The sequence below is a fragment of the Balearica regulorum genome, chromosome 2 (genome assembly GCF_011004875.1).
Source record: "Balearica regulorum gibbericeps isolate bBalReg1 chromosome 2, bBalReg1.pri, whole genome shotgun sequence".
Lineage (NCBI taxonomy): Eukaryota > Metazoa > Chordata > Aves > Gruiformes > Gruidae > Balearica > Balearica regulorum.
Window position 1 is genome coordinate 114,798,731 of NC_046185.1, and position 20,522 is coordinate 114,819,252.

Sequence of the window (20,522 nt, forward strand, 5' to 3'; positions counted from 1 at the left end):
GTATGTGATCTTACATGCAGTGGATTTTTTTCCTTATAGTGATAAACCATGATTGATGAGTTGGGTCTGTGCTTAACTTGAAGATTACATTTGCATAATGTTCATGAACTGTCCTATGGAAGACTTTGGTATAGGGTAGAGAAAAATCCCTTATTTGCTATAGGGTTTTATAAATTGATTCAAAATAGTAAGATCTTATTTTCTGACAATTCAGTAGGTTGCTAGAGTAGTTGCTACAGAACCCATGTTATTACCTCATTGCATGTTTAACTGTATTCTAAAGAAAAGGAAAATCGGACACAACAGTGGTACAGATTCCTTCACGCCATATTACCATGGTATGTCTGTCATGTATTTGAGAAACTAAAAGCATGTAAAGATATTTTGATTTTTGGCCTCTGAGGTTATCAACATGCTTACTAGTGTCCAGGCTCCTAATGTAAAGTTCAGTAAAATTTAATAGTAGTTAAGACCTAAAATTTCCAAAGAGATCTAATACCTCTGTGTGTTGTAAATGTATCTGAAGACATTAATAGAAGTCAGGGTCGAATTTGAATCTTCCTGTAGGAATCTGAGATGAATATAATTAAATATGATAGAAATGTCAAAAAAGCCTGTCAAATTCTGCACAGATTTTTGATGGTGTTTATTTCTTGTCCACTGGTACATTGGTTAAAGTCACCAGGATCCTTATACGAGCAGTACTGAATATGATCACATATGAAATGAAAATTTTGAATTATTATAATTATTCTCCCATTCCTGATCTGTTTAATCATCATGGAGTTAATGTCATCATGAAGTGTAGGAAGATATGTGGAGTTGCTTATACTTTTTGTATGAAGCTAGTGAGGCTTTCAGACGTCTGAAGACTTGTGAAGTTATTAATTAAATTATTAATTTCTGTAATAATGACAGCCAAACTAACACTTTGAAGCAGTTAATCGTTCTAACTCTTAGATGCTGCACAGGAAGCAAATGCCTGACAATAATTCTTTAATGATTTTTTTTTTTTAATTGAAATAATTTTCCCTGTAGAACTTATATGTGGAAAAGCAAAAAAAAACCCAAACCCCAACTATTTTATAATTTTTGTCTTGTCACATCTTTTCAGTGCTTCCTTTCATTCAATTGTTGAAGAAAATTAGTCAATTATTTTTGACAACCTGTGGAACAGGTCTTTGCATCTATGCCTTCTTGGAACTAAGATGATGACTTTATGATGATTGACCTTGAGAGGTAGGGTTTTTTTGTTAAAATGTTTATAAAGAAGAAGAATGGCTTACCATAGGAACTATGCTCCGGAAAAAAAGACTGCTATCAGAGTGAGGAGTACGCATTTCTTCTCCTAGCTTGTTTTCTTTGTAACCTCTGGACAGACGTACCACAGGCGAACAGGAAATGCCAAAAGGTAGTAGTTTAGCTAGAAGAAAAGGTGAACAGAAGGTTGTTTCTGGATTTGTAATCCATAGTTATTGCTACAAGCAACGTAGGATCCAGTGAATTACCTTATTAAACATAGCAATGAATGTCATAACAGCTCCTCTCCAAATCACTACTTTCTTTCATGATTCATAAAGAATAAATCGATAGGATGAATTTCTAAATTACTGATTTTAAGAAGCAGCAGATTGGATTGTTTGAAGGTGCTCTTTCTCAACTGCACTGGCGAGTCAGTATTTTGTAGGTAAATGATGTTTTGTGCTGTCTAACCTTCTCACTTGTCAAACACTTTGGCCTCATCAGGCTTTCCTTGGGAATTGTTTTCCTCTTGAATTGTTTTCAAAGTAGAAACTATTTCATTCCTCTGCTTACACAAGTAGCATGTAAGCAGTCTAATCTTATTTAACCTCACTCATAATTCTTGTGAGTAATTTGCATCAGCACAGAATAATATTGTGTCACTGATGCTTTGTTAATGTTTTCCTGATACATACCTTCAAACTTACTATCAATCGAACATTTTGGCTAAGATCTAAGATTTATATTCTGTCAATATACTTTTTTTCATATTAAAAGTCATTTGGATGCAAGTTAGGTATTTTCAGGGGTCTAGTGAGGTAAATGTGAATATGGTATGCACCATTTGCTCGACTCTTTTGTGGCTGCATTGACTTTTAGTTAGGGTTCTTTGGAAAATTCTTCAAATGTACAAAGTTGTGGTTTTTATCTGGAAATCTGTTAATATATCTCAAGCAAGTTGCATTGTCATATGAAATATCATATGTGTAGACATGACTCAGGGTAGGAGCAACTTCAGATTAATTGCTTAATTAATTCTGCAGAGAAGATGAGCCCATAGATGGCATGGTACCTACAGTGACAGCTTAGCACTTAGAGTGATAGTCTAGCAACTATCTATATAAGGCAGTTCAAGGTTTGCAAGATGGTGTAGGTGAAAAGTCTTACCTTTTGTAGACAAACTCAAATGAAGTATAATGATTTTTGAGATGATTTTTACTCATTACATGAAAACCTAATTGTTCTGTGTAACAAGCAAATAATATGTCCCAAAAGAAGGAACAGGGTGAAGAAAAATATTTTCTATCAGTAGTTTTGTTTTTCAATAGAATATTTTCTATGCAATCTCATTTATCTGGAGTCAGGGACATGACACTGCAAAACATATTTAGCTACATATACTTTGAAGTTGTGCAAGCTCATGGCAGTGCTCCTTGTTGATGTTTGTGGCTCAGGATTCAGACCTTATGCTATTTTCCACTGCTGCTTCAATTCCTGCCTCTGGAAGAAGCCTTTCTCTGTCAGTATAGAAAGAGGATGACAGTTGTTTTGGTGGAACACCACTCCTTACAGGAAGTCATTGTACTGAGGGGTAGCAGCATAAAAGCTAAAAAGAAAGCTATGTATCAGGATCCATCTTTGTGAAAGAGGGACATTGTGTTTAAGATATTTATGTTTGAGATTTAAGCCTAATACTGGCTTTAAAAGAAAATGGAGTCTTCTACAGACTCCTTGTTTTTCTTATGACCATTCATTTGTTTGATTTTTATTGGTTTTTAATGTTTTCACTCCATGGAATTTTTGAACAAACATCATTGCGAAGCTGAACATATTCAAATAAAACCTAATAAATCTGACAAAAATATTGTATAACAGTTCCAGTAGATGGTGAGGAGTCTCCCATTAAAGACTCCTATGGCTTTTTTTATGACCTTGTTTTTTTTAATGTTTGGTTCCTAGCTTCTATAAATTATGCATGTTAGCTTTTCATTAACATAGAAGGCAAACATAATTCATTGCGAAGTATTCTTTGGTCACAGATGATTGAGAAGTTCAGAAATATCAAAAACACTTAGCTTTGTGGTAAGAACAAAACTGTATTTCATGTAAAGGCTCTAGCTCCTTGATTTTTAATATTGATTCCTCCCCCCCATCCCCCCCGCTCCATTCCACAGAAATTCAGGAATGCTGATACGTTACACAAAGACATTTTGTAACTGCTGGAGCTCTACAAGGAGCCCACAGAGTGATGTTAACCTCTTCCTAACAAATGAAGTAATTGTTGTGTGGCTTTTTGTACATAACAGGAGTCATGCATTGCAATAATTATTTTTGCCTACAAAAATATTTAAGGCAATTTTTTTGTTCAAATGTCTTATGCAGGTTGAGGGAGAAGATTGAAGGTACTGATAAACAGGTAAGATCAAGATGACACCAAATAAGGCAAGCTTTGTTACTGCAGGGCTGGTAGGGTTTTGTGGGTTTTTGGTGGTTTAGTCTGAAAAAGGTTTTATATTCATAAGACTTCCAATGAAAAATGTGACATGAGAAAACAGTGACTGAGATGTATGAAGACAAGGATGTTGGTTCTTGCTTTCTAAAAGACAGCAATGGAGAAGGATTGAATTTCATAGCGTTAGTGCAGGAAGAGAGTTTTCTATACTGTGAATATAGGAGACTGAGTATAGCATGAGCTTGGTAGATGGAAAAATTGCATGTGGTCCAAAGGGAGAAGGAACCCTAGTGGGGACTTATTAGAGTGGGTTTAGTACTTTAACAGAATAACTATAGCTGATGCAGGGCTTAGTCCACAAATATTCTAAATTAGAGGAGGTGATAATTAATTGAATATGAAAAGTTGATGTGGATTTTAATACCTATATCTGACAATTTTTTTCTTGAGTAGCAAAAGTACTAAGAAAACATTCTTGTTCTGCATATGCAGGATATCTAGTATTTCGAAAATATACCCATCTCTGAAAAAAAGTGGTATTGAAATAATTAGTTAAAATAGACACTCCTAAAAGAGTAAATAGTGACAAATCCTGATGTAAATAAAAAAGCATAAATAAACTATATGCTCAAAAAAGAATATTCTTTATCTTAGGAGTTCACAACAGTATCAAGATGCAGGCCATGAGGTCTTTTATCCTTCCTAGTAGTCCATTATTGTAATATTTTTAGTTAATGGCTATATTTAGATTAGCTCAAGTAATTGAGCAAAAATATTGTTACATTAAAAAAATACGACCAGACAAAACAAAACAAAAAACCCCTGGAAATGTGCACATTGGCAATATTGTGTCCAGTTTTGGTCCCCCTCCAGTACAAGAAGGATGTTGATAAAATTGCACAAGTTCAGCAGAGGACTACAAAATTCTCCTATGAAAAGAAGCCGCGGGAATGGGACTTGTTTAGCCTGGAGAAGGGGATGCTCAGAGTGGACCTAAGAGCAGCTTGCCAGCATTAAAGAGGAGGTTTTGAGAAGAAAGAGCCTGGTTCTTCACAGAGCTGCAAGGCAGGAGGAGAGGAGACAATGGTTGTAAATTGAAACGAGAGGTTCCAAATTGACATAAAGGTGGAAAAAACCCCTAAACTTTTCATGATAAGGACAGTAAAACTTTGGTATAGGCTTCCAAGTGAGGCTGTGACATCTCCTTCCTTGGAGGTTTCAGGACTAGATAGGTTGGATAAAAACCTGAGCAACCTGGTCTGAATTCAGTGTTGACCCTGCTTTGAGCAGGAGATTTGATTAAGACTGTTGTATCCAGAGTTACTGTATGAATCTAGGGGATACAAAGCCTCATACTGTCTTAGCATTGACTGGGTATGTCACTGAAGTACAATTCATATGCCACTGAATAGAAGAAGTGTAAAAGACATTAAATGATTGTAACATAATTTAGGGAGTAAAAAAATAGCTGGAAATACTTTCTTCTTACATATTCATGTTAAGCCTAGGTTTCACTTTGCAGACACTTAGTGCACTCTTTGTATTGTCATATTTACTTCAGAGTCACCGATGTCCGTATGTGCCCCTTTTCTTCCTGAATTCATAGAATCATAGAATGGTTTGGGTGGAAGGGACCTCAAAGATCATCTAGTTCCAACCCCCCCTGCCATGGGCAGGGACACGCTCCACTAGCCCATGTTGCCCAAAGCCTCATCCAACCTGGCCTTAAACACTTCCAGGGATGGAGGTAGCCAGAACCTCTCTGGGCAACCTGTTCCAGTGCCTCACCACTCTCACAGTAAAGAATTTCTTCCTAATATCTAATCTAAATAGACCCTCCTTCAGCTTAAACCCATTACCCCTTGTCCTGTCACTACACTCCCTGATAAACAGTCCCTCACCAGCTTTCCTGTAGGCCCCCTTCAGGTACTGGTAAGCCACAATTATGTCTCCCCGGAGCCTTCTTTTCTCCAGGCTGAACAATCCCACCTCTCTCAGCCTGTCCTCACAGGAGAGGTGCTCCAGCCCTCTGATCAGCTTCATGGCCCTCCTCTGGACTCTCTCCAACAGCTCCATGTCTCTCCTGTACTGAGGCCCCCAGAGCTGGATGCAGTACTCCAGGTGGGGTCTCACAAGAGCGGAGTAGAGGGGCAGGATCACCTCCCTCGACCTGCTGGTCACGCCTCTTTTGATGCAGCCCAGGACACGGTTGGCTTTCTGGGCTGCAAGCGCACACTGCTGGCTCATGTTGAGCTTCTCATCAATCAATACCCCCAAGTCCTTCTCCTGGGGGCTGCTTTCAATCCGTTCCTCGCCCAGCCTATAGTTGTGCTTGGGATTGCGCCAACCCACGTGCAGGACCTTGCACTTGGCCTTGTTAAACTTCATGAGGTTCGCACAGGCCCACCTCTCCAGCCTGTCAAGGCCCCTCTGGATGGCATCCCTTCCCTCCAGTGTGTCAACTACACCACACAGCTTGGTGTCATTGGCAAACTTGCTGAGGGTAATTCAAGTCAGTGCAAATTGTGGTGTGAAGTCTTAGAATAGGTTTTTATTGAGATTATTTTATTATTGTGCTACTGAAATGAAATCGTACTAGAAGAGGCAATCTCATCCTGAATAAAAAAAATATTGCTATTCCCATTTTTCAGAGGGACATCTTAAATATGTTTAAAAATATATACAAAAAAGCATAGTGTAATTTTAGTTAAACTGGGTCCACATCTCCTGAGTGCCAGCCAAGTGTCAAAACCACAAGATTACTTGTTCTCACTATAAGGCTTGATTTATGTATCGTACTCTCTTTTTAGTAATTAGAATGAATGTTTTATATATGTAATACTTGGGCCCTGACTGACAAAACTTGCAGTGTCATCTTGTAAATTTGTCCTACCAAATTTTCCTGAATAATATCATGGCATCTGTCAGTAGAATTCAGTGCACTGAGATGATATTCAAATACCTGAAATTGAAATAAATCATGACATTCATTCTTGCTAATAATTTGTAGAATTATAAATTTGTATTTAATGCTTTGTAATTCATCCCTAAGATTACCTCATTGAATTGCCATTTTGTGTAAAGGTGAGCATTGGGTTGTTAGTTTTACAATGGGTTATCTCAAAAAAAGGCAGTCAGTGTAACTGCAACATAAAAGATAACCTTTCACAATAAGCAGATCAAATTCTGTTCTGTAAATCCAGGTTATTACCAGCAACCTGGCTTATCCCTCAGATTTATGTGAGGGATTTTATGAATCTGTATATTACAGATAACTCCAACAAAATCTCTGTTTATGTACATATCTGAAACTGATTTCAAATTAGCAGAGACTAAATCTGAAAAGAATTATTTTAGAGTTAAGTTGCTATTGCTTTAAACAAAATTTTAATAAATATATGGTTGATAGAACAATCAAGTAATCTATGTGAAGTTTGGAAACTCCTGCACTATTGTGATACATAGATTAGTAAACCCAGCAGGGGTATTGGAGCCCTACAACATGCTGAGGCACATGTATGCACTTTATTTTTGAAAAGTTGTGGCTGAGGCTGAACATGCGTACCAGTGCATCTCCTCCATGGTAGTTACGGAGGCAAATGGGGCCACTGGTTCTGTGTAGATCTAAACCCCAAGGCTGCTTTGGTTGAGACTTTTCAAATGTAAGGCTAGCTGAGAGATCAAAAGCAGAGGAGGCACAGGTAACCTATACAGGTCTCTCATCAGCTTATTCCCAAACTGGTTTTATGTGGGCCTTAACTGCTACCAGGAGCCTCGCACCAGTTTTCTACATTTCAGCACAAGACTTGTCTAGAGGGGATTAGAAATGTTGCCAGATAGTGGGTTTGATCCCGCACCTTGAAAAGCGGTCAAAGCATAGTACTGCAAAAGGTGGCAAATAATAGTCCTGCCAAGTGTCAGATATAAAAAATACCCATGCTTTCTGAAATACCAAGGTTGGGAAAGGAGGGTTATTGGGTCAGGAGTAAAATGCAATGCATGTGATGCATTTTGCAATAGCTGGCTGTGCATATTGACCTTTTCCAGTTTTCTTCTGAGTAGCTGATGCCCTGTGAACTGGATAAAATGTTAACAGTTGAAAGACATGGCCCTAATAAATCCCTCAAATTCCATAAAAGATGATAAATGAATGGATCAGAGTGATGTATTCAGCATGTGTTTCATTTAAGTCTTCGCAGCACTGGGAAATAAGTGTTTGGCGGGGCCACGCTCCCATCCTAAACCCAGTAAATCAAACTCTATCTTCAGCACAAACCATTGAATTGCATTCACAAGCAATGTGAATTGACATCACTCTGCTGCCTTTATAGTGATCTAAATTGTCTTGAGTCTGACAAAAAGTTGGGCTGTGTTATGTTGCAAGCCTTTTCTTACCTCACCACCTGCAGTTTGTAACCAAAAGTTAATTTCTCAGAGGCTGGTTGTGGCTTTTAAGGTAGCTTCAAAGAAGCTTGAGTAAGGCAGTCAGCCAGGGAAATATTTCCCTTTACTTGGAAAAAGAGGAGCTAAAATATAGCTGGATCGTGAGGTGAGTGTTCTGCCTGTGGTGCTGCTTTGTATCCAGAACCTTCAGAATATACTAAAGAAACTCGTTTATGGCAGCTCTCATAGTTAGGAAAGTTAAGGAACTGTTCCAGTACAAACATTGTTGGTGTTACCTTGTTCACAGGTTATTATTGATAGCTTTCTGTGTTTCATAATATAATGATTATGATCACTGTATGAGTAAGGCTCTGTGATCTGTAAAACCCTATAGAATGTCAGGCTTTCCCCGGTGTTTTACAGGATTTTTATCTACAAATCTGTTTCTTAACTGCAGTGTCATATACATATACATATATACACACACACATGCACACACACACATACATATTTTAATATTATATTTTAATGTATTTTAATTTAACCTTCTTGTGGTGGGAAGCATGACTGAAATTGATAAATGTAAAATGGTAACTTGGAACAATGTTATGTGTGTTCCTATAACGCTTGCAAACATGCAGGCAGAATATTGCGGCTGCAGTTTTTGTGTATCTATACTAAAAATATTAACTTGAACTGAACCATTTAACATGCCTAATCCATAGCAGCTGTAATGGTCAGTGAAACTATTTCTGTAAACCACTTCTATTAGAATTCTGAGCTTCCTTTAGTATTGATTTAATTTTAGTCAACCACTCAAACTTTAACCAGAATAAGCTGGTGCCAGATTGTGCATCAGTGACATATGTATTCTGTATTCTTCGGAAACCTCGCACAATTGCAGATTTCATTTGCTTGTACGACCACTTTGTAACTAATTAGACTAGACGTGGCACTAAAGAGAAACCACAAACACAGCAGTATGCCCTGATAGATATTAATACAGTCCAGTCTCTTAACAAAGTGAACAATTGCTCAAATAATGATTTCCTGCTGTGGACTTTTTATGCTTTGTTTGTTAAATCCTATTTTCCTTCCTACTTTCCTGTTGACTACAGCAGAATTGAATTTTATTCAAGCTGGCTCGCACTGGGTCAGCAAAAGTCTTCACCTTTGTGGAAGAAAAGTTAACTCATTGAAGGCTGTCTGGTTTTCAACATATCTTATCAGTGCACTGAGCTCCCACCCCCAAACAAAGGGAAGGGGTTAATAGTGCTTTATGAAATAGGGGAGAAATGAGGAGCTGAAGTACGTATTTGCTAATGTGTTTAAAGCAAAGCCAGAGTTCACCGGACCATGATTTGGTTTCTTTTCATTTTCTAACTGTTCATTCTTTTCTTAGTATTTGTTCGTTGCCTTAGTGATTTAGCAAAATGTTGTGCCAAATACGTTGAATATATATATATAGAAACATTCACAGTGATTACTAGCATAAGCATCACTACAGAAAACGAAGGTATAGTGGAAATTAATCCTGTGGAATATCATGTTACCAAAGAGAATGGCAACACCTTCTCCGCGTATTCATTCAGCTGCTAGCGTGGGGATACTGGAAGTAAGGTAATTTACAACATAATTTGCAGAAATATATGTCTGAATAGGTTTAACGATATGCAGAAAATAACTTTGTTGATGGGCAGAAGGGAAATAATTTACTTACCTTCTGTTTGTATGCAGTGTGGTTGCTTTCAAAGTTGATATATCATTAACACTGCTGCTTGCTGCCTTTACAGTTGGAAAAATAAACAGTCCAATAGTCTTTAGGAAATTTGAACATTTGCAAGAAATGTTTTGTATGGAATAACTTTCTTGTAAGTACAGGAAAAGGAAAGGTCAGAGGGGTACGTTTTGATCAAGGAGGCTTAATCAAATCTTGATAACTTTTGATGACCTTCCTCTTTCCTAATGAAATCCATGGGTCATTGTTTTCTAATAAACTGACAAGTGTCACATAACTTATTCAGTTTAATACTCTGAAAATACTAGGCCCACAGGGATGCAAATGGTGCTAATTGTCAGTACAGCAGCAGATTAATAATAAAGTAACATTTTTTTTTTAATGTTGGTATGTTCTTCTGTGTTTTGCACACTATAAAATATGTTGTGTGGATATACCATAATCAGGCAAGAGTAAAGATTCCATATTAGCACTTTAAACACTTAATTACTACAAAGGTTTTCAATTTAAAAATCAGTATTTTACCAGGGTGGGAAATTGTCACTGTGGTAAATAGAAAATACTAAATTTAAAGCAGTGAACAAGTAAGTGTTGGAAGTTGTGTTTTCTTTGGAAGAAAGAGTTTCATATTGTGGCTTTCTGTGATCTTGAAAACTACCCAGGGCATCTGAATCACATTCATGTTTTCCCCATTTTTGCCGTCCTTTTTAGTACTTTCATCTGCTCAGGTGGTATTGCTTGAATGCTGAGCCTTTTGTTAGGAAAAAGGTTTGAGACACGCAACAAAGGAAAGGTCATTGATTATGTGGAAGAAAGTCTAAAGCTAAGTCTCCCAAAATTGCTTTCAATAGAGTGATAGTTGCAGAAGTCATTGAATTGGCAATGGCACATTTCCTGTATTCTTTAGACCCCTTTGAATGGTGGAAGAGCATGCAGCCATTTATTTTTGAATTCTTGGATAAAAAGTACTTCCAGTTGCACAAATTGATCACCCCAGAATCAAGTGAATGTTGTATTTGGTCCATCTCTGAAATTCAGAAAAGGAAGGGGGAGGGGAAGCCCCCAAAAGTTTAACTGTCTTTAAGGACATCTGCCAAGTGCAGATGGCCAGTCCATTTTGATATCTCTGATGCGTTGTGCAAGTATCCAAAGCAGGTTCTATTCTATTGGTATTTGTCTTTTTGGAGGAATCTCTGAATCAGTTTCTGCCTTTCAACTGTAGTCTCATTTGTGCTACAGAACTGGTTCACAGATTTATTAAGAAAAATTCTGGGTGAATCCTAACTCTGATTCATGTTCTGTAATGTACATGGATGTGCCAGGTAGTTGCTTGTTTCTCTGCCTTATTTTCTGTCCTAGGAACGATGCTAACTCCTTGACATGGAATGTCTTTACCAAAATTTGACAGTATTTTGCAAGAGCCAGCTGTGTATATTAGCATTGCAAGGGATTGGGAAGGGAGTAGTTGCACACTATCCACAAGAGACACTTGCGTGTCTCATTCTGCAGATCTGAGCATAAGCATGATGTAGATTCATTGGTCAGCAAAACACCAGTGTGATGCAGGTAATGATAATTAGATGTATGTACACGGGGAGAAACTAAAGCAGACACATTACATGAATAAGTTTGAGGAGGAATCAGGGACTAAAATACAGAATTTCCTTAACTTGAATCTCACACCTGGTTTCTTAGACCACGATATTTTTATTATGTATGTTACACTTAATGACAGTCAAATTCATTAGTTAGAGGGACATGTTGGATAAAATTCAGGTATAACGTGAATCGCTGCCCTGACTGCGGGAAGCTGAGTTTTTCCAAACATTGCAGATGACTGATGGCTCTGATTTCTCTTCACTTTAAGTTCAAAGGAGGAGAAAGATCCTGAATGATTAATAATATTTCAGAATAAAATAATTTGATACTGCCTGATGCCATTTCTCTGACCTTGTGGGGGAAAAAAAAAAAGGGCCAATAGCCTATTTTAAAAATCTTTGCCATTAGCTCTGACATTTTAGATTTCCAGTATCCAGTCTTCATGAATCTTCAAAGTCTAACTCTGCTTTTGTTGCTTTATCAGCCAAGTTTTATTCTGAAACTTTGCTCTACTATTATGGGAATTATTCTCTAGCACTGTGTATCTGCTACCAGTGTAAGTCAGCTTCTACACTGGAATATATAGATGATTATTATTATTTTTTTTAAGTATCAAGAGAAGGCAGTTAATGATGTAAGTATCTGCTTTTTTCCTGAGGTAAAAAGACAGCTATAATGGGGTTTTTTTATATGTGTATATATATATTACATATGACATCCAAATGCTACTTTGGATTGTCACTAAAAACTTTACTTGAGCTTAAGAGATGTAATCTGGTGTTCTGTCATAAGCTGCTGTATTTCCAGCTGCATGGTACACCACTTATCAGAGTTTGTAGAAAAGTGAAATCCGTATCAGGCTACCAGTACCTAACCAAAACAACTTTAGTTGTGTCGTTGGACCAGTGTTGGACTCTGAAGGAATTTGTTAGAGAGGTGGTTATTTTGGACCTTGTATGAAGGTCAGACCTCACATAATCTGTAGAGTGGGGAAAAGTTAATTGCTTCTACAAGGCAAATTATGTTAGTGCATTTTTATTGTGCACATAATTAAAAAGAATGTTGGGCTTGAGGCTTTTCATAGTGTTTCTTTTCATCATGTTTGGTTCAAGCTAAAATTTGTGTGTCTGTCTCCGAGCTGTGATTACAGTTGACCCATTTGTTTAAAATGCAGCAACCAAATCCCCCCACTGTCTAGTGAGGTAAAAATTTCCTGCCATCAGTTTAGACTAAATCATTTGTATAAAGCAACATCATTGATTTAACATGGATTATCATAGAATCATAGAATGGTTTGGGTTGGAAGGGACCTCAAAGATCATCTAGTTCCAACCCCCCTGCCATGGGCAGGGACACCCTCCACTAGACCACGTTGCCCAAAGGCCCCTCCAACCTGGCCTTGAACACTTCCAGGGATGGGGCCTCCACAACCTCTCTGGGCAACCTGTTCCAGTGCCTCACCACCCTCACAGAGAAGAATTTCTTCCTAATATCTAATCTAAATCTACCCTCTTTTAGTTTAAACCTGTTACCCCTTGTCCTGTCACTACCAGCCCTTGTAAACAGTCCCTCTCCATCTTTCCTGTAGGCCCCCTTTAGGTACTGGAAGGCTGCTGTAAGGTCTCCTTGGAGCCTTCTCTTCTGCAGGCTGAACAACCCCAACTCTCTCAGCCTGTCCTCAGAGGAGAGGCGCTCCAGCCCTCTGACCATCTTCGTGGCCCTCCTCTGGACTGGCTCCAAGAGGTCCATGTCTGTCTTATGTTGGGGCCCCCAGAGCTGGATGCAGTACTGCAGGTGGTGTCTCATGAGAGTGGAGTAGATGGGCAGAATCACCTCCCTCGACCTGCTGGTCGCACTTCTTGTGATGATTATTGTATATTAACAAAAGAAATCACAGTCTAAAGTTTTGATATGCAAATGGGTTTTGGAAAGAGAAATTAGAAGGTCACTAACAGGTCTGATGTGCCGTCCAAGAAGGCACTGAGGCAGGCATGTAAACATGCTTGTATTTCCTACTCTGAGGTACAGAACTGGCATAAGTCATCTCCAGTAAACCCGCTAATGCATCCTGCCGTGGGCTGGCTGAACTGCTTGACTCCATCCCGCTCCAGTTCTTTTTGAGAAGACATTTAGATCCTGAATCACATAATTTTTACTTTTTCTTTGAATTCAGTCTCCTGCCCTCAGTAGCTTGTAAGTCGTATAATATTTTTCCTGGCAGAAAATGCCGACTCAGTCCTGTTTTGTTTTTTGTATGGGTTTATATAATGAGCCTTGTGAGACGGAGCATAGCATTTTGCATGCCTGTCTAGTCTGGCAGCAACACTGTGAATGGCCCTGTCTATCTTGTTACACTTGTTGGTTGTCCATGTAAAGTTATGCTTCTGTTATATTTCTAAGGAAATAGCTTTTATCATAAAGAAACAAGACCTTATTGAATCTCAGCTTGAGATAGAATTTAAATATTATAATACATAAGTTCCTCAATGTCTCCCTGATGTATCTTGAATATGGCAATATTCAAAGCTGAGAAACAGCCTTGCGAAGGCTTGGCAATCCTTAGTGAGGCCATGGGTGAGGCAAATGAGTTGAGAGACACATCTGACCTGTATCCAGAAGGAACAGGAGCAAAGCAAGTCATTTTCCCTATTTAGATGCTGGAAAAGTGTATAAAAATACACAAACGTTCTTTCCTTTTAAATATGATCAAATTTATGATCTCCGCATTTCTAAAAGCCTGTTTTGTATCTGTACTGTTAGAGGATAAATATAAATTATCTTTGAATATGGCATAAATGTTTGAAGTGGGAAATTGGTACTTGCTACTTAACTTAATTCTGCCAACAAGCAGGCCAAGAAGATGAAGTGAATCTCAAATTTCATTATCCACAATGGAAATACGGTTATCTTTTTTCCTTTGTTCGTTAAAAGGATGTTGAGGAGGATTATGTGTGATTCTGTAACTCTTCTATTTCCCTTTCTGTTGGGGAACAGTTATTGTTCTCTGCTGCCCTTGCAAAGAAAACAAGTTCAATGGTCAGCAGACATGTGCAACCTGATGGCTGAGGAATGAAAAATAATCCTTCACCTTCATTTTGTTTATCATTGGCCTTTTTTTGTGTGACACAGTAAAAGAGATAAACCAGAATTTTATAAAAGTCCCTTTGCTACTGGGTGCCAACATTTGGGGGTGACAAACTTTTGGGGATGAGTTTAACTTGCTTTTTGGAAGCTTTGGGAGCAGTGAGGGCTAAGCATATTTTACAATCAACAAGGGCATTAAGATTCAAAGATTCTTCCAGAAAATCTTGCTGCTGACCTTGCTGTTCCTATTTATGATAAGAGGAGATGAATGTTTACGATTATCACATTGAGATCTGGTTAAAAAGTTCTGAACAAAGTCTAAATAGTGTTTATACCCATCTAGAGATCAGTTCTTTTCCTGAAGTGCAATATAGTTCAAAATTTACCAACCTCAACCAGAGAAGGAATTTAGCAAATGACGAGGCAGTACAGATTATGCATTTCTTGAGGATTTTCAGTGGCATTTTTATGCAACTTTCCTGGCAAGCAATGAGTTGGTTACATCTCACTTGTCTGGACATGTTTCTTCAGGTTGTCTGACAAGAAGTTAACTTCCTTGCTTGATATTTCCCTGACCCATTCCAAGAAAACTTTTGCAGAATGAACTTGCACGTAAAATAATTCCAAGATTTCAGCAATTATAACTGACCACAGAGGACGGGCTTATTTTTGTTGCTTCCCTTTCCTAATGTGGAGCTAGAATCATGGAGCCAGTTTATACCGGCAACAAACAACATCAAAAGTAGATTAATTTTTTTCTGTTCTCTTTCATTCTGGGGTTTTGTAGCTGGAATTTCCACATTTCTGTTCACCTACTGAAAAAAAAAAAAAAAGCCGCGCTAACCTGCCTGTGACATTTAGAGATGAAAACATTTTGTGCCAGCAGCAACCAGGCATGATCACTGCAGTGAACCAGTTTATTAAACTCACGTTTGAATCCAGCTGGCATGGTGAACAATTACTCAACTTCTCCCTGTGGCAAGCACATCAGCACACACTCACTGCCTGCCACCTTCGCTGGCTTGGGCGGTCAAATAAAACTTCTCCTCCTGGGCCAGGTTTGAGACCTGTAGCACGTTTTAACGGCCTGACAGAAGGCACGAGCGACTCTGTGTGTCTGGCACTATTACTAAGACACCAGGGGCCGGATTCGGACTTCACAGAAGCACCACCGTAGTGTAACGTAATTCAGGATGAGCTGCCTGGCTTAGTCCAACTGAAAGCGATCAGAATTGTGATTCTGGTTTGAATATATCTATTCTCTCTTATTCTTGGCCTCTGTTAGCCATTAAATTTCCATCTTTTAGTATGCCTTTCCCAACAAGGCTGTACCAAGATACTTTGTGGGCATCTTCCAACTCCGTTCATCTCTGTCTTTGGCCAGGGTGATCAGGTGTAGCTGGTGGCCTGCAACCCTCATCCCCCAGAAGCAGTTGATGATATTTGTGTCCATTTGATGCTACTATCACCTTTCACTTCCTGTGGGTCCTCTGCTTGATATTTTTAGTTCGCTCTTGAAGTTTAGTTTGGAAAAAAATGATGGAGGAATTGGATGTAGTCCTAATGAAAGAGGGACATTACCATGTTTCTTGATGATAGAGTAAGAAGCTGACGCCAACTGATCCTCCATACAGAGGTTTGTTACTTTCTGACCTGCCTTTGCACTTGTCTTTGATAGCTGCCTGTGGTGGGTTGACCCTGGCTGGGGGTCAGGTGCCCACCAGAGCCGCTCTATCACTCCCCTCCTTCATTAGACAGGGGAGAAAAAGTGCAACAAAAAGCTTGTGGGTCGAGATAAGGACATGGAGAGATCACTCACTAATTATCATCACAAGCAAAACAGACTGAGCTGAGAGAAGAAATTCATCTAATTTATTACTAAGCAAAACAGAGTAGAGGAATGAGAAATAAAACCAAATCTTAAAAACACCTCCCCCCACCCCTCCCATCTTCCCGGGCTCAACTTCACTCCCGGCTTCAACCTCCTCCCCCCTCAGCAGCACAGGGGGGACGGGGAATGGGGGTTACGGTCAGTTCAGCACGCGGTGTTTCTGCCGCTTCTTTGTCCTCAGGGGGAGGACTCCTCTCATCATTCCCCTGCTCCAGCGTGGGGTCCCTCCCACGGGAGACAGTCCTTCACGACCTTCTCCAACGTGAGTCTCTCCCACGGGCTACAGTCCTTCACGAACTGCTCCAGCATGGGTCTCTCCCATGGGGTGCAGACCTTCAGGAACAGACTGCTCCAGCGTGGGTCCCCCACGGGGTCACAAGTCCTGCCAGCAAACCTGCTCTGGCACGGGCTCCTCTCTCCACAGGTCCACAGGTCCTGCCAGGAGCTTGCTCCAGCGCGGGCTTCCCACGGGGTCACAGCCTCCTTCAGGTGTCTCCACATGCTCCGGTGTGGGGTCCTCCATGGGCTGCAGGTGGAATGGCTACACCCCCTCATCCTTCCTCCATGGGCTGCAGGGGGACAGCCTGCTTCACCATGGTCTTCACCATGGGCTGCAGGGGGATCTCTGCTCTGGTGCCTGGAGCACCTCCTGCCCCTCCTTCTGCACTGACCTTGGTGTCTGCAGAGTTTCTTACATCTTCTCACTCCTCTCTCCGGCTGCAAAAGCTCTCTCTGACTGTTTTTCTCTTTCTTAAATATGTTATCACAGAGGCGCTGATTGGCTTGGCCTTGGCCAGCGGTGGGTCCGTCTTGGAGCCAGCTGGCATTGGCTCTATCAGACACAGGGGAAGCTTCTAGCAGCTTCTCACAGAAGCCACCCCTGTAGCCCCCCCGCTACCAAAACCTTGCCACGCAAACCCAACACAGTGCCACTCTGCCACTGTTTGTTTTTGCAGGCTAATCAAGCTTGGCAGATGGATATGGAGGAGTTTCCTGGAGTCCTGAAGTACAGTTTTGACAAATTCTGAATGCACCAAATAGGAAGAACAGACAGTGCATAATGGTGTGTCACCATAGCTAACGCTCATGTTACCATGTTTAGTTGGATGATAGCTAAACATGCAGCTACTTGAACTGATCACTTATCTCTAGAATCATATGGGGAAACCAAACCCTTCTGAAATTCCATGGGTTTTGCTTATTAAGAAGTGCAAGCATATTGTTAGGTACGTAGCATGATTTTTTTTTTTCCGTTCATGGCCTGACATCTTGTTCCTCGCATAAAAATAGTTTTCACCAGATATTTAAAGGTTTCCTTTCAGATTTCCATGAAGGTAGTGGTGGGGATATAGCTAAAAAACAATGTAGCATACATTTCTTAGTTCTGATTTTTTTAAATCTATGGATTATTGTTATAATTATTATTATTATCATTACTACTACTACAAAAAGTGTACAGGTATGAAGTGTGCATATTTGAGGTTATCTTATGTCTTGGTCTTTCAAGCAGTACAATCCAGAGTCAATGCTGATTTTAAAAGAAAAGTCATAAAGCCAGTGTTGTGGCTGTCTGTAGTTTGAGTTAAAGGTGGTCTAAAAGAGATGTATACTTTAAATTTTTTCCGCAGGCATGATTTTATATACTACATGAAATCTTACTTTAGTGTAATTATTCTATAAAAATAGACTGAAGAGAGTATTGATTATAGTATTTATCATAAGAATGTGTGATGAAAAAAAATAAGAATGGCTATAAGCTTTTGAAATAATCCTGCTTTGCTGTATATTCTCTGTTCTTCTATATGTACTCACTTGTGTAACTATGGGAACGTATATGGGTGTGTCAAGAACATCTTATGGTACACATATCAGTTCTCATAATGAAGAAAAGTGAAAAGTGGATGGAAGTTCCCTGTTGCTGCAGCAAACTCATAAAGTCTACTTCTGGCACACTATTGCTGTCAGCATTGTTTATTCTAAAATACAGGGCAGGACACTGTAGTTACCAGGAAATTCCAGCAGTTTTCACAGTTGGCCATTTCACATGGGGGTTTACAAGGAAACTTCTTAAATTCTTCATGTCTAAACCAAACTGTAGCAACCGGCTACTGCTGGGAAAAATCTTCTAATGCCAGTGAGGTTCTGTGTATTCCATCCATTTCTGTCTCCGGTTGAAACACAAGGATGGCTTTGCCAACAGCAAAGGAGCAGAGATAAAGTTGTAACCTCCCCTCTCCTAGCTCCACCCTTGCATCCAATTAGGACTGCCTACAGGTATGTACATTGTCAAGGTACAGTAGAGAAGTTCACTAAGTGTACCTGCGTCCAACCCTGATAGCTACTTTCTTCCACTGGGCTGAGAGTTCAGGTACGAATGTGGATTGAGTCGTATTCTTGCAACTGGAGTGTTTGTGAGGAGAGCTGAGGTCAACGTGGACAAAGGGGCAGATGGCGGTATAAGTTGTTGTTCTTGTTGTTCTGTTGAAGCTCTTAGTTTGCACCAGCAGAGGATCTGCCCATGAAGTGTTTTGCATAGGTCAAGCAGAATTCCAATAATTTGCCCTAGCCGTCATCTAATTCATTGTGGAAAACTGGATTTCATAAGTCAGTAAGAGAAACTGCTTAAGAAGCAGTTGGGAACCATGCATCACCGAAATATACTTAGTTAATTTGTTTTGACAGGCCTGTTGGTGGTGGTTGTTTATAGTGTTGTAGTGCACTGGAATTCATTTCACAGGCTGTGACCCTGTTATAGTAGGTGCTGTATAAATGGAGAGGAGCACGGCAGCCCATGCCCGAGCTTTTGGTTGGCAGACAAAACAGGAGGGAGGAAGTGGAAACAGAGAAGATAATGGGGTACAAGGAAACAGTGTGCGTGCAAAGCAGTGCTTTCGGCATGCTTTAAGTCTTACTATTCTGCAGCTGAATCACTGCTACATTGGGGAGGGGGTGGGCAAGAGCGTTAAAAACTTGGTAATACTTCTGGGAATATTTTGCTTTAGAAGCTGTAAAATGCCTAACGTGTCCTGGAGCGGGAGGTTCAGAGATGAAAATTGTCAGGAGCTTGGCAATTTAGTATTCTGAGGAGCAAAGTGTGGTTTTGATTCAGTCTAAAAAAGGAAACTGATTCCTGTCTCCTGCTTCTTCAAAAGTGATGCGTCCTCTAGGCTGGCATTGGAAAAGGTAGGTACGCACATGCGCCTTGCTCAGTTATATATGCTGCCTAAATCCTAGTGGGTTATAGTACTAGCTGTTACTACAAGCTTCTGTTTATTATGTAAACTTTGCTTAATTACACTTTGGAGAAACTTGACTCCATCACCTCAATAGAGGCTTAATTACTTAAGTCTCTTTTAGGAGACCAACACCAAGTATAGGTAACCTAAATTCCACCTAACACTTCTCCACCTCGTGTTTTATGTTTAGATGTTTCCAAAGGTTTATGCCACAGATTGTGACGCAGGAACATAGATGGAACTGAGGCTCTCTGGTATAATGTAGAGTGGTATAATGCTTAAGATAGATGTTTGACCCTTTCCTTTAAGCGTCACATATTGGGGACCTGAGAATTTTTTTTTCCCCACTGGAGAACATGAATACAGAAGCTCTGTCTGCACCTGCTCTGCACAAGAAGGCCAGATTTGCCTTCTGTTGAGCTTAGGTGTTGATCATCTTTAGTGTTGATTCCAGTGTAAAGCAGTCACAACCCTGCAGAGAAAACTTTGAGGATGTCTTAGACTCATTCACCTGCAACATGGAAGGCTAGGCATGGTGCTTGGCCCAAGGGCTTATTGATCTCACCTGCCTTTAAAATGTTGTCATGGGACTGGTGCTGATAAGGAAGGAGGGCTGGAAGGAGCTTGATCTTATTGCTGCTTGGCAGACAAGGTGTGTAGGAATATTAAGTTGAAGACATCCTGTGTTTCAGAGTACTCACATGATCTCCCACCTCAGGAGAACACAGATAAGAGTCAGGGAGAATTTTAAAGACTTCTGCAGATTGCTGAGAAGGCTTGTGGGCAGGGCTGAACTGAACAGAGACACTTAGGTTGCTGTTCTATAAAGTTATGGTCGTCTTGTATAAATGTATTCATAGTTTATTAATTAGTACTGTAAACTCTGTAAAATTGTCT

The 20,522-nt window shown here is 39.7% G+C and overlaps 1 protein-coding gene across 4 annotated transcripts in view; it reads left to right on the plus strand.

The window, feature by feature from the left end:
• Nucleotides 1–20,522, plus strand: part of BBS9 (Bardet-Biedl syndrome 9) — a 309,029-nt gene that overhangs the window by 223,010 nt on the left and 65,497 nt on the right. The window contains exon 23 of one of the 4 annotated variants that reach the window (XM_075745399.1): nt 3,625–3,658. The exons of the other annotated variants lie outside the window; for them this stretch is intronic. Within the exon in view, the coding sequence (XP_075601514.1) occupies nt 3,625–3,629 (5 nt within the window). The 3' untranslated portion in view covers nt 3,630–3,658. The remainder of the gene's footprint in view (nt 1–3,624; nt 3,659–20,522) is intronic. 4 annotated transcript variants of the gene reach the window in all.